The sequence below is a fragment of the Cyclopterus lumpus genome, chromosome 22, assembly GCF_009769545.1.
Source record: "Cyclopterus lumpus isolate fCycLum1 chromosome 22, fCycLum1.pri, whole genome shotgun sequence".
Classification (NCBI taxonomy): domain Eukaryota; kingdom Metazoa; phylum Chordata; class Actinopteri; order Perciformes; family Cyclopteridae; genus Cyclopterus; species Cyclopterus lumpus.
In genome coordinates, this window is record NC_046987.1 from 8354956 (window position 1) to 8368048 (window position 13093).

Here is a 13093-nt window from a genome sequence, read left to right on the forward strand (position 1 = left end):
CCAAAAATACAAGTATATAGATTAAATTTGACTGATCGGTTTCCAAAGACAGTAATTCGTCATTAATTCTTACAAGAAATAAAACAAAATACTTCATAAACAGTAGAAGGCACTAAGCAAAAGAGCAGCATGCAAACAGGCCTCCAAATATTACAATCACTTGTCCAGAAATACACATTTGACTGCATCCAGTGCATATTAACATTTGTGCTAATTATATCTAATTATATCTTCGCTATAATTCATTCTAATTAGACTACACCATAAAAGAAGCAGTGACTCCAAGACATATGCAAATTAAGCCGTAGGTGGCGCTGCTCACAGAGTGAGAAAGCACGGTGATGGTGATTCCCGGCCTACAGAGATCACACTTTTCACCACAGAAGAAGCACAGATTCATGTTGTGCAGAGCATCGGAGTTGTAGGTTCTCATAGTCTTTCTCGCTGTGAGATGGGGTAAAGAATTATACGATAATCAGTACATGATAGCGTGTGTATATCACTGAAAAGTTAGCCAGAGCAGAATTGAATGAACTGGAACCGTACTCACTGGGTTCATAGTAGTCGTAGACCTGCACCACAGCATCCTGTACGCGAGCCACTTTGTAATCTCTGATGAGCGGAAGTCTGATACAAATCTCTGACTTGTTAAGCTGCAAATGGGACCAGAAAAGTGACACAATATAACATTTACTTACCTTATTCGTTCATTTCTTGTGAATATGTACAGGTAATAGTATAGGTAATAGTTGTTTTTATTTTTAAATTAGGGTAGCCTACTACATTCTCTTCCTCAATTACACTTTTTAAAAAGGTACTTATTAAGAAAAGTGTGGTTCTTTGCAGACCACGGACTGTATATAAGAAATTGATATAGTCACTGTGACGTCACCCATTGGTTTGTGGACTATTGTTTTGAAGCATGAAGATCAGTGTTTTTGCTGTGGTCGTCTTGTTTTTTTAGAGTTTAAGTTACAAAATGAAAGCACGGACACCTCCCAGAACGGACAATGCTCTGTTAGCGACCTGTCACTCACAAGGTAGCCACGCCCTAAAGCATACCCTGATTTATTGTGTATTTGACTCTAAATGGGACCATAATATACTGAATGAACATTGCACTTTATTTAAGAAGACTTAAAAACTAGCAAGTGAGACCATAACGTAATGTTTACAGGGTAATACATCAAGTGAGAAGTAGGGCCATGTTCTCATAGACTTCTGTACAACCAGAGGAGTCGCCCCATGCTGGCCAGTAGAAATAATGAAAGTTTTAAAGGCACTATAATAATAAACGTAGAGGCCAAAAACCCAAAGAGATATGGTTTGGGTTAGTCAAACAGTTCTTCTGCCTCGATTCATGGGGTCCAATCATCAATCCGACCAATGAGATTGTTTAAGTTTAAGTTAATAAAACTACGATGTGGTCATCATCACTCAACATGTCATGCCTGACCCTGAAATGAAGACATGCTGAAACACTTACTGTATCTAGGTAGAGGCTGACTTTCTCAGGAAGTATCTCCACATTTCTGATAAGATCCGTCGGGGCAGCAGCTCCAGGAGAGAGACTGAAACCACTGAGCATGCCCACGTCCAATATAACCATGCCCGTATGAGAGATCACCTGACTGTCCTTTAACCTAGAGGGCAAGTCAGATGTACAGGATTATAGTGCCTTGTCTTGCAGGAAATTTGACAGGCATGACAACGTAAACTACAAAATATGAATGAAATCAGAAATACAGGCATATTTTTGCAAAAATAAATTAATTTTGACATTGAGGTACTTACCCCGTGCATATAGATAACAGCATGTGATTGTGGTCCATTTCAACAGTAACATCAACATTTAATGAGAAAGCCTCCTCGTCTTTGGTATGCTGCAGCTTCTGTGAAAAAGCTTTGGTCTCCAAGTTGTAAAAGACATTCATCTGGATGGATTCATGGACATGTTTAAAAATGTAAAAACTTTAGATTTAGTGGTGAAGAGCTTAAATTTACTGTACTGCCTGATACCCCGGCAAAATATTGTATGAATCTGTAATGAAGATGAATAAATTAAAATGCCTCAAGGTCACAACAACAGTACAGTGATAGAAATATCTCCATTCCATAAAGCAAAAATGAAATAAGGATTGCATCTCTGTATTTGTTCCAACAATAAAGCATTGAATCATGGAAGTATAAACAATAATTGGTGGTTTGTAATATTAAACATAATAAAAAGATTAACCTCTCACTAAAGTCCTCCTGTGAGTGATCTGATCCGGAGACAATAAAGGACTTCAAGCTACTGTATGTGTTCCAGATGTTAATTGCTGGGAGTCCATGATCATGCTACATTTAGCCTTTACAATGCGGTGTTATTATTATTATTATGGTCATGCTACAGTCGTTAAACAGGTTTTATGTTGACTTGAACATGTTTGAAGGATGGAAACGTTGCTGCATTGTGGGAGGTTGTGGTGTTACATTTTCCTTTAACAAGGATTGTTTATACAGAATCTATATTGAAGTGCCAAACTAATCAAATCTGTACTTTACCATTCATAAATAATGTAATGACTGTACATGGAAAGAATAACAGTGTATTACTGTACCTGAAATATTGCAAATCCTCTTCCCTCCATGTATATATGTAGGTTTAGATCTTTGTCAGAATTGATCTAAGAAACACAAAGAAAAATAAGGTAAACAAAGAAAGTCCAGGATGACAACAGTATGGCACACTAAGTACGGTATCACCCACGTCTCTTACCTCTTGGCGCTGACACGTCAGATAGGTGCTGGAGTTGATGCTAAAAAGTGACACAAATGAAGACGCCGGAGCAGATATGTTGAGCCGGAGGTCGATGGCGTTGGCGCCGCTGAATGCCGCGTAAAAAGCCAGGGTTTGGAGGGCCACCACCGTGTCCTGAGAAAGGTTTATAATGTGTATTTTATAACAAAACGGGTCTTCATTTTATTTCCAGGTACATTTCAGTTCCTCGAGCAGCGACAGCAGGCGTGGTGTCACCTGTGTCGTCCCGTAGCCTCCCAAATGGTTTCTCTGCTTGCTTAACCATTTCAACAGTTCAATGGCCTCCACCAAGCTGCCACGCCGGTAAAGAGCCAGCAGCACATAAGAGGCCATCTCGATCTGTGCCGAGCGCGTCTGCCAGTCATGTGACTCCAGGCCAGCAGAGGATGCCCACGTCATGACTCCATCTTTGGAACAAAAGTCACGTCTTACGGGATCAGATTTATTGTGAAAAACAAAAACCTAAAATCACACAAACGCAAGCGCTGAAACGTTCTTGTTGTCATTCTTCCAATTTGTAGACATTTTGAAACCTCAGCCACTCACAAGTTCTAGCACAATACAGTAACCATCTACAAATTGTTCTTTTTTTGTTATGGTAGCAGCCTGTAAATCAACCATTAGTATTTCAGGGTTGCATGAAGCAACATGTTTTGTATTTTATATTTCAGCAGAATATTTCTTTCATCGTTGGTGGGCAGAAAAACATTTGCCCATAGTCATCCCCAAACATGGCATACGACATCTCTTGACATTGATATTTGAAAGCAACCTTTGTTTTTTTTTGCCACAATGAATGTGCTGATCAAAGAGTTATACATTTTCATGGTTTCTTAACTATTAAACATCAGGGTACCTCATTTCTATTATTGATATCAAATATTTGTAACTCCTAAATAGTTCTAGTCCAACATATCATCTAAATCATAGTAGTTTCATTGGATTTAATGCACGCAGTATCAACAAGTATAATGATTATAAGAAGGTATTTAAGTAGATATGTGACTTTTGCACATTGCTGACCATGAAATAAACTCCTACATTACCTCTGTAGTCGGCTCTCCTGCTGAGCTCATCCAGGGCAGCGCCCGCCACAGGACTACTGGCCAGAGCTAAGGCGTAGGCCACCAGACTCAGGCTGTAGTTACTGACCACCGCGCGACTGGACACTTTGTTCTCCAGGTACCTCTGAGCCAGGGACACATTGCCCGGGTACATTTCCTTCACACAGACAAAGATCACCACCATCAGCCAGTGGTGTAACGGACCATTGTCGAGCAGTGATCTTCACGGATCCCCCGTCACCGTTAGTGGATTAATTAAACAGTTTAACTGTTACATAATTAAAACAAGAATTGTTTAGATGAATAAAAATACATTATTTGATTTTTTTTCATGAAGAAAAACCCACACTATAAATTACTATAAAAGGATAACATTTAGAGTTTTTGCTAAATTGCTATTTTTTTTAGACGGTGGCAAAAAAGAAAAATGTGTCTGGAGCCTTGTAGGCTCGGTGCTATAATCAAACAACAAAGGGGTCTGTATCTTATGTTTGCTCCAATCCGTGAGTTTTATGATTGTCCATCAATTGACTTCTTTGCCAAATATATGATATACACTAGAGTTTGTAATTGTTTTTCAAATCCCATAATGCAACTTTCACACAAATTCCCCTGACTCACCGCATAGCTGTCGTCCTCCAGCAGTGCCATCAGTACGTAGGCAGTGAGTCCCACTGAACCACCATCCAGTCCTCCCTGCATCTCCGTGGAGATCAACCTGCCCACCTCACTGAACTCACCCTGGGGCCCCTGGTGCTTCAAGAGCCACGTCATGGCTCTGGTCAGGACACTCTGGTCTACCTGCATGTAGCGCTGAGCCTGGAGGAAGCACCTCAGCACGAAGGCCGTCAACCTGGGACCACAGAAAGGAGAGGCACCATCAGAGTCCTTTGAAACCAACACAAGTGATGATTGAGTAAAATAAATGTTCTAAATACGACACATTTTGGCCTGCAGCCATTCCACTGGTGACCTACCATGTGCTACCAGAGGTGTCGCTGGCTCCGAAAGCGCTGAATGAACCATCGTCTCGTTGGTAGGACAGTTGTCTCTGATATCCTAGAACAAATTTCAGATTTAACCCAATAAAGCATCGCCCAAAAGATGCCCCATTACATCTGAGGAGCACATTAACTAACTTTACTCATGGATTAATACTATATACAGTACATTTACTGTGATTGTCTGACTGAAGGCTGCTTACCTTCCATCATGTAGCCCAGAGCCCTGTTCTTGATCTCTTTATTGCCAATTAAATTGTCCAAGTACTGGAGAACATAAACACATGGAGCAAAGTGGATCATGTTCTGCTCCCCACAACCAAGAGGCATCTGAACCAGAGAATCCAAGTTGCTGATGGACAAGGCCAAGATATCACCTGTGTAAGGCGATACATGAGGGAAGGATTTAACTGTTGCACATGTTCATGAACAGCTTTCACACTGAACAGACCTAGAAGGGGACAGACGGTGTTTGTGCTGGGAATTATTATAACGTTTCCTACCTTTACTATACTACAATTAAGAAATCTTAAAATTACAAAGTATGGAAGAATGGAAAAGAAACTAATGAACACCATCAAAAAGGCTGAATGTTGATGTTTTGATAACGCTCACCATCACAACAAGTACAGAAACCACAAATGTGGTTCCAACTGAGGAAAACTATGACAAAATCCCAACATCCCTCAACCTGAAAGGAGCCAAGTCAAACAGCCGGACAGCTGCTCAGAATCTGCCCGCCATCAACATTCCCGTTTGATGTCCACCATTCCCATTCTTCAACATTCAGCACGCAAATGCTTTCAGGACAAATACCCAAATTCATCATCTATTCAAAATGGAAAATGAGGGCACATATTACACATGCCTAATTCACTTAACGTAAACATGAAGAGCACTAAAACGGAACTGCCACTGGCACAACAGGGAGGACAGGATCGTGGACGTACCGACCAATGTCACATGGGCCCTCTGGCTGCCCGCTACCACATCTGGTGGAAAGGAGAAGGAGACGGATCTGGAGCTGTTGTATTTTGTTGGTGCCATCTCCAGGAACAGATTCTCTGTGAAGGACTGTTCAACTCCCTCAGGCTACGGGAACATTGAAGTTATTTATAGGATCAATAGCATGCCACGTAGAACGTTGCAATGCAAAAATACACATTGTTTTTTTACTGGGTATTATTATTGGATATTATCCACTGTTTCCATCATACCACACCTTTACAAGCACTCTCCAAACAAGGCTGTCTGAGGCCTCCGCGGATACGGCATCCACAGATATTTCCATCTCTCCCAGACCTGCAGGCCTTATAGGGAACAGCGCTGAAGCAGCCACATGACTCCCCATGGTGAGTTTCTGGGCATTTACCACAGAGGCATCCCCTTTGTCTGCCAAAACAAACTCGAAGGCCTCACTCTGGGCTAACAGAACAATTACCTGTTGAGAGAGACTTCTTTTAAAACAAAGAATGTCACATCTAATGTGTGCCATACATTACAGGGATAAGTGGGAGACACTAATAAATCACCAGTTAGAGAGTAAAGTAATACTTTGCAGGTCAGATGATTTACCACCAATGTAGTCCTCCATACCTCTATGTCATGCTCTAAATGGTTGATGATGTTCACCTCCAGCACAATCTCCTCTCCTCTGATTAGGTATGATGGGAAATCCAGAGTCAAGGAAAAATCTTTGGACACGGTCAGCTGTGAATAAGAGAACATCAACCAATTAAAAAGCAACTCTGCAGCGGATATTAAAAGTTGTGAAACAGGGCTCAATAGGCTTACGACCTTGAACATTGTTAAAGCTGCAATTCTTTGTAGCGAATATTTGTTATTGTTTGCTTACAAGACAGTAAATGAAGTAAGCCAACAGACTCTTAGAGTGACACCAAGGGGAAAGAAATCAAATCACTCCCTGTGTCTCCTTGACCTTTTTCAGTACAAACAAAGAAGCACAAGGTCCCTTTTGCAAAAGGAAACAATTAGATTTGAGAACCACTGATATATAGAGGCCACAGTGAATGTGTATTTACCTTTTGTGGCACAGGAGTGAATTTCAGGCTCAGGGTGTCCGACATCACCAGTGCAAAAGCTCTCAAAGACGCAACGCCATCTGGCACCGCTATGTTCCCACTGGTCCACGTTTGATTACTGATAGAAGTGACAGACAAAGTCTCTGAACACATCTCTGAACACTCATTTGAGTTACCAGCATGTGAACCTTTCAGCACTTACGTAACACTAGTGTCGAACCATAGCAAGGATTCAGTGGCATCCATCCAATGGCTCCAATACTTATCTACCGTGAGGTCATCTCTGTCTTAAGAAGAAGAGAGAGAAGAGATCCGTATCGGAAGATGAAGATCAAATTCAGGAGAAGTTGTGGGACAAAATGCTAAATGGCCACAAGAGGGACTCCAAATAGAATGTAGATGCTATAATACAAAATAATCACATTGACTCAGCGTGCTATTTATTATCATACCTTGTTCAGGTCCATCAGGCTTCTTTTTCTGATATAGTCTGGCATTGGTCAGCATCCTAATATTACATTCCTGTGGTGAGAAAGATACAAAGAAGATGAAAACAATGGTACATCTGTTACATTAGCTGCTAATATTACAGCTAAAGGGAGTTTTTGGAACACAGGCATGAAAAGCCTGTACTGAGAAGTCCGCTCTCAGATTATGCACCAATACTGTATAATACAGGTCATGTCTCAGCAGGTGATGGAAGGAGCAAAACAGTCTCAACTCTGAAGAAGCCCGAGGAGATCTCGCTTGTTAAAATGGTCTCTTCTTCCAGACACAATACTGTGCTTTGGAGATGGGGAAAGGTCATCTCGAGACAGCCCACTGGGCTGAAGCTTTGTTTCCTCCACCTTGCATCCATCAATAACCCTCAGGCCCTGGACCCAGCACACTAAAGTTACCAGTTCTTACAAACAGCAGAGTCATCTCCGAACAAAGCAGACAGATGGGTTACACCCAGACTAACCGGTTGAGTGGTCGCACACTGAATGGCCGTACAGTATGTGACGGGGTGTTTACAACAGAAGGAGGAGACTGGGGAAGACAGGGGCAAAGAGAAATGAAGCAAATCTAACAGTAGCCAACAAGTGAAGTTTCAGAGATGCTGTTTTGCTCTTCTGTTTGAAGATATCAACTTTTCAACCTTTAGACTTCGGCAAAATAAAAACGGGTCGTCACACCTGCTCCACTTTTAAGTCGAGGTGAGCCTGCGGAGCGTCATCATGCGCCCCCATCACCACGATTCCCAACTTGGATCTCGGCTCCAGCCCCGTCACGGTGAGCGATACCTGCTCACCCGGCTGAGCCTTGTCAGTGCTCCAGCTCAGAGAGCCCTGATGAACGCAAACACACCCAGTATCACACACACACATGTCCGGGAGAATCCTGCAACTGTTAGAATAATACGACAAAATGAAAGTACATAGTTGTGTTGGTTGATGGGGATGTACACTGTGTCCATGGTGACCTCTCCGTCAGAGAGGATGCAGTAGACAGTGACGCAGGCCTCAGGGGACCAGGACACTGTTGGGGTCAGAGAAAAAGAGGAGGCATTCTTTGTCCCAGCGGCCACCACTTGACCTCTAGAGCTCACCTGGAAGAACAACCATGAAAGTATTTGTTCTTTGAGCACAAACTTCTTCCTATGAGCACAGGGAAGTCCATACATTCCTGTAATGATCTATAGATTTGCATTCTGTGTAGCATACAGTATTTTAGCAAAGCGATACCAAATGAAAACATCATCTCGGAGCGTATACAAAACACAAATTAAAAACAAATTATAATTCAGCTCATAATAAAAATAATAACATATTTTGTGAGATTACAAGCCCCAAAGTAAGGAAGTAATAAATAAATGTCAAATAAATAAATATATATATATATTTATTTATTTATTTATTTATATATTGAAGGTCAGTTTGTTTTCTGCTTTTGTTTTGCAAAACAATATACTCAAATTGTTTCAAATCAAAAATGCCAGAAAAATGATTACATCAAACTCAAAAGAACTTTTATAAAAGCATTACCCCTAATCCATGAACCTGAGATAAATGTGATCAAGCTCATTTGACTTCTAAAAGTGTAACAGCACTCTGTCTTTAAGGTTCCTCGTGTAGATATGCAATATGTCTTTATTGCAGATCAGAAATGCCAGGTGTTCTTATTTGTGTGATTTGATATACATCTGACCAAACGTACCACAAAGTGCAGGTTAGTTGTTTGAAAGGTGCTCTTCACATCGATCTGAAGAGGCAATCCAATCTGAAAGTTAAACATGTTGCATGGTTTATGACACAGTTGCATAATTAACATCCTCTACTGCTTAATTTATATGTTTAAGCTACCTGTGCAGGTAAGGTGTCGTTTGGGGAGATCTGTATGTAGGAGCCACTCGGAGACGAGTGGTTGATGTCGACAGTCAGAGTCTCCTCACTGGATTGGAACCTTGCCTGAACGTCAAATATGAACATACATAATCCTTTGAACCTCATAAAATATATTATCAATGCATGTTGCTGATGTTTGTTTCTCAAAAATTAAGAAATTAACTTGTTTCATAATCTGGGGAAGTTTGCCCCAAACTCTACTGAAGTTCTACCTTGAAACTACGCAACTGCTTCTCCCCGAGGACCCACATCCCATGTGCTGTTAATCAAAGATACTCACCCTGATAAAAAGCCTCCCGACTCGCTCCTGTAACTTGAACTGAACGTGGATGTTCCCGTCCTCCGGCACTGCAAGTGTCAGAGTTGTAGCTTCAGTATTCATCGTGGATGTCGTCTGAGTGACTTCAATCACAGCAGAGTGAGTCAGATCCTGTGCGCCGAGCGGCTTTCTGTCATATCTAGAGATCCTTAGCTGTGCGGTAGACGCAGAGAAGGAAATGAAATTGGAACATCAGTTTAAAAATAGATGTTGAATAAACAGAATAAATAATAATAATAATAATGTACCCACTTTCGTAGCGAAGAGTAAAGACGGCTTTAGTGTAGGGGCCGAATCATGGAACGCCAGCTGGAAAGTGTTCCTCGTGCGCTGGACCTCAACAGTTTGCTTCACGCTAACTCCTTGAGTGACAAGAGATGATGCAACAGAATGGTTTGAAGGGGCAACTGGGACGCTTAACTGGACATGGTTTCAAAAGATATCTCACCTGAGGAGTTGTCAGTGACACAGACAGCAACATGTACACCGCCACTATTTCCTTCAAGCAGAGCGTTGCTGAAGGAAAACTGTGTTGACCCATAGATCTGAAAAGCAACGGTCAACAGTCAGCCGACGCCGTTTGGTGTGTATATGGACGTATGTACAGTATACGTACTGTACTCACTGTAAGCTTTCACAAACGAGCTACGTTAACAACCTCACCGATTTAGTTTGCGTTAGCGTGATTGGTGATGCAGCATCGGGCACCAGAGTGACCGAGACAGTTAGTGTTCCATGCACAGGTTGTCCACTTGGGTACCTAGAGGGGGAAAACATAAATAAAGTACTGCATTATACGAGTACATGTGAAGTTATTGATTTGCATGAGTTATTTTAACTCACAGGGCTCTCACTGATCCTGATATGTCATCTCCAACGAGGACCTGTGAAGGCGTCTTGAGAAGCACTTCGAAGTGAGGATGCTCTGCAACAGCAGACAGGAAAACGAGGGGAGTGGCAGGAAGTGTCCTTACAAAGCAGAATAAGAGACTACAGCAGGGGTCTCCAGCAAGGAACTCGCGAGCTAACATACAGTCAATGGCACTTTGTAAACCTGTTTGGAATTTCTATTCCATCAATACATTACATCAATACATTGACAAAATAAAACTCTAAACGCCCATCTATAGTTCTTGAGATAGTTTGGCTCTTGATAGACCAACTTAACATGCCATCCTCTGCTGGTATTATTATTATTATTATTATTATTATTATTATAGTTGCACTGCTATTACTCTTTCCCGATACCGTTACTTTTGGGGGAGTTTTTCCTGTGCCGGTGTGAGGTCTTATGTCTACATAAAGCCCTCTGAGGCAAATTTGTGATTTTGGGCTATACAAAATAAATTAAAGTGGTTTGGCAAAAATAAATAAAAAATACTGTAATAAACTGATAAATCTATTACCGTGATGCTCCACAGTAAAGGCTCTCGCATCAATGACGCCCTGTAGGGAAGAGGATGGGAGGTAGAATGGAAAGACGCTGTTCTTATTCAACTCAATGAGCGGTGTTTTAAACAGCATGCTGCACAACAGGTGAAGTCGTTGTTCATTTCAACCCTACGTTGATTGTGGTTGTGATCACCCACTGTCCAAGAGGATTTGGGATGGTCTGGGATAGACTGAATTCCCACAACACAATCCCCAGGTTCCCTGTGGATTCCCACCTGTCGACAATGTTCCCTCTGGGATCCTGCGCGTGACAAAAGAATGTCAGTCAAACCTCACCACCACCACACAACACCCGGCAAAAGATCCTCTGGCTTTGTTCTTTAAGATAAAAGGCCTACCTGTATCGAGATATCCACTCGGCCTTTGTACGGACGGTTATCCAGCTGTACAGACACAACTCTGACTTTGACGGTGTCGCCTGGTTGGTAGCGTGATCTGTCCGTTTGAATGAAGGTGGAGACATTCCTGGGGCTGAAGCGGAGGGTTGAGGTGTTGGTGAAAATGAGATTGTTCTCTCGGTAGCCCCTCACCGTCAAGTTTAAGGGGGAATCCGCAGTTGTCGTTCCAAGAATCTGGAGCGATTGCATCAGCATTTTTAGACTCATACGTGATATCAGGCTAAACAAGTAGTATTCTCTCATTGGTAAAGAATAAACCATTCATACTCACAGGAGGCAGTGTGAGAACGCTGGTCAACCCTTAAAAACAAAACGATACTTTAGCTCTCTAAAAAGTCAAAAGTCAATTCTGCTAATTAACCCCTAGCCCCTCACTGCAGTATCACCTCCTTGGAAGTCCTCTGTTTGGGCAACTCTGGTGTTTCCATGTGCCACCTCAGCAGTCACCCTGCCAGGGAAGTCAGCAAGGACAGTGATAGCCAGCGAAGTGGGTGTCCCAGCATGCACCACCTCTGGACTTGAGATCAGAAACAATGTCCTATTAGAAGGAAGAAGAATGGCTTGTTATAGACTGGTGAAACAAATTGGAGCATGATATATATATATATATATATATATATATATATATATATATATATATATATATATATATATATATATATATATATATTTTAAACACTGCATTATTATAGTGATTAAGACTGCAACAACAGACTACGTCTCCTACCTGGATGAGTCCTGGGTCCAACCGGGCACGGCCGAACACACAACTCCTGCGCACACAACCAGAGCCCAGATCCCATCCATGCTGCTGGTCCTCGGTTTGACACACGTTCAACGCCCGGTTCAGACAACTGACAGCGACCGTTTCGTGAAGTGACCCGGACCTACGAGTGAAGAAACCCCTCCTCCTGTCTGTCCGCCAGCGCCCCGTGGCGGCGCACTCCCATGCATACACAAACACAAACACAAACACACACACACATATTATCACACGTATATTCTTTGTCACACACACACACACACACACAAAAGGAGGAGTTCACACACTCTTAACGCCCTTTGCCCAGGGGGGATGCGTCTCATCTGTCTTTTTTAGGGTTTGACAATCCCGGCCTGTCCACAGCACAGAGAGAGAGACGTTGGTGTTTATCCATAATGAAGGAAGCACGTCTTGGATGTCAGAAAGAACACGACCTGGTGTGCACTGTGTGACACAAAACCACCTGAGAGTTTTATTCTTTACATGTTGTGTGAAAACTAAACCGCTGCTATTTTAATCTGTATTGCTTTTGGAGACATGTTATTACTTTATACTGCGTCCTCGGAAAAAACTAATTCATAGGGTTAGGGTTTAGGTGGTGAATGTGGTATTTTAATTACTTTGTGATAACAGAACAGCGGGGTGTTATTGAGTGACGGAAATACCGTTCATTTCGAACTGGAAAAAAAAGAGACGTCAAATATCATATCTAATTAAATATTATTATAATAATTAATTATATCTAATATTATATATAAAAGTGTGTGTCAAAATAGCAGCAGGGAGGGGATGAGCTGACATTGTGGGGTCATGTTTTAACCTCTAAGTAGTAAGTAAAATGTTCACCAAGGAACGCGATGACAC

At 41.8% G+C, this 13093-nt stretch overlaps 1 protein-coding gene across 1 annotated transcript; it reads right to left on the minus strand.

The window, feature by feature from the left end:
* Positions 1–40: 40 nt before the first annotated feature.
* cd109 (CD109 molecule) lies at positions 41–13083 on the minus strand. Its single transcript, XM_034525175.1, has 32 exons — positions 12194–13083; positions 11853–12004; positions 11738–11766; positions 11407–11640; positions 11181–11309; positions 11023–11062; positions 10460–10541; positions 10280–10376; positions 10065–10161; positions 9869–9978; positions 9578–9769; positions 9256–9360; positions 9110–9172; positions 8331–8501; positions 8089–8241; positions 7363–7432; positions 7113–7197; positions 6911–7028; positions 6465–6578; positions 6091–6309; positions 5819–5960; positions 5072–5245; positions 4845–4926; positions 4489–4720; positions 3850–4024; positions 3020–3210; positions 2762–2917; positions 2604–2669; positions 1795–1934; positions 1487–1643; positions 551–653; positions 41–444 (listed from the first exon to the last, which is right to left on the minus strand). Exons 1-32 carry the CDS (start codon positions 12271–12273, stop codon positions 257–259), a joined length of 4146 nt encoding a protein of 1381 aa, XP_034381066.1. The 5' UTR covers positions 12274–13083; the 3' UTR covers positions 41–256.
* Positions 13084–13093: the final 10 nt, after the last annotated feature.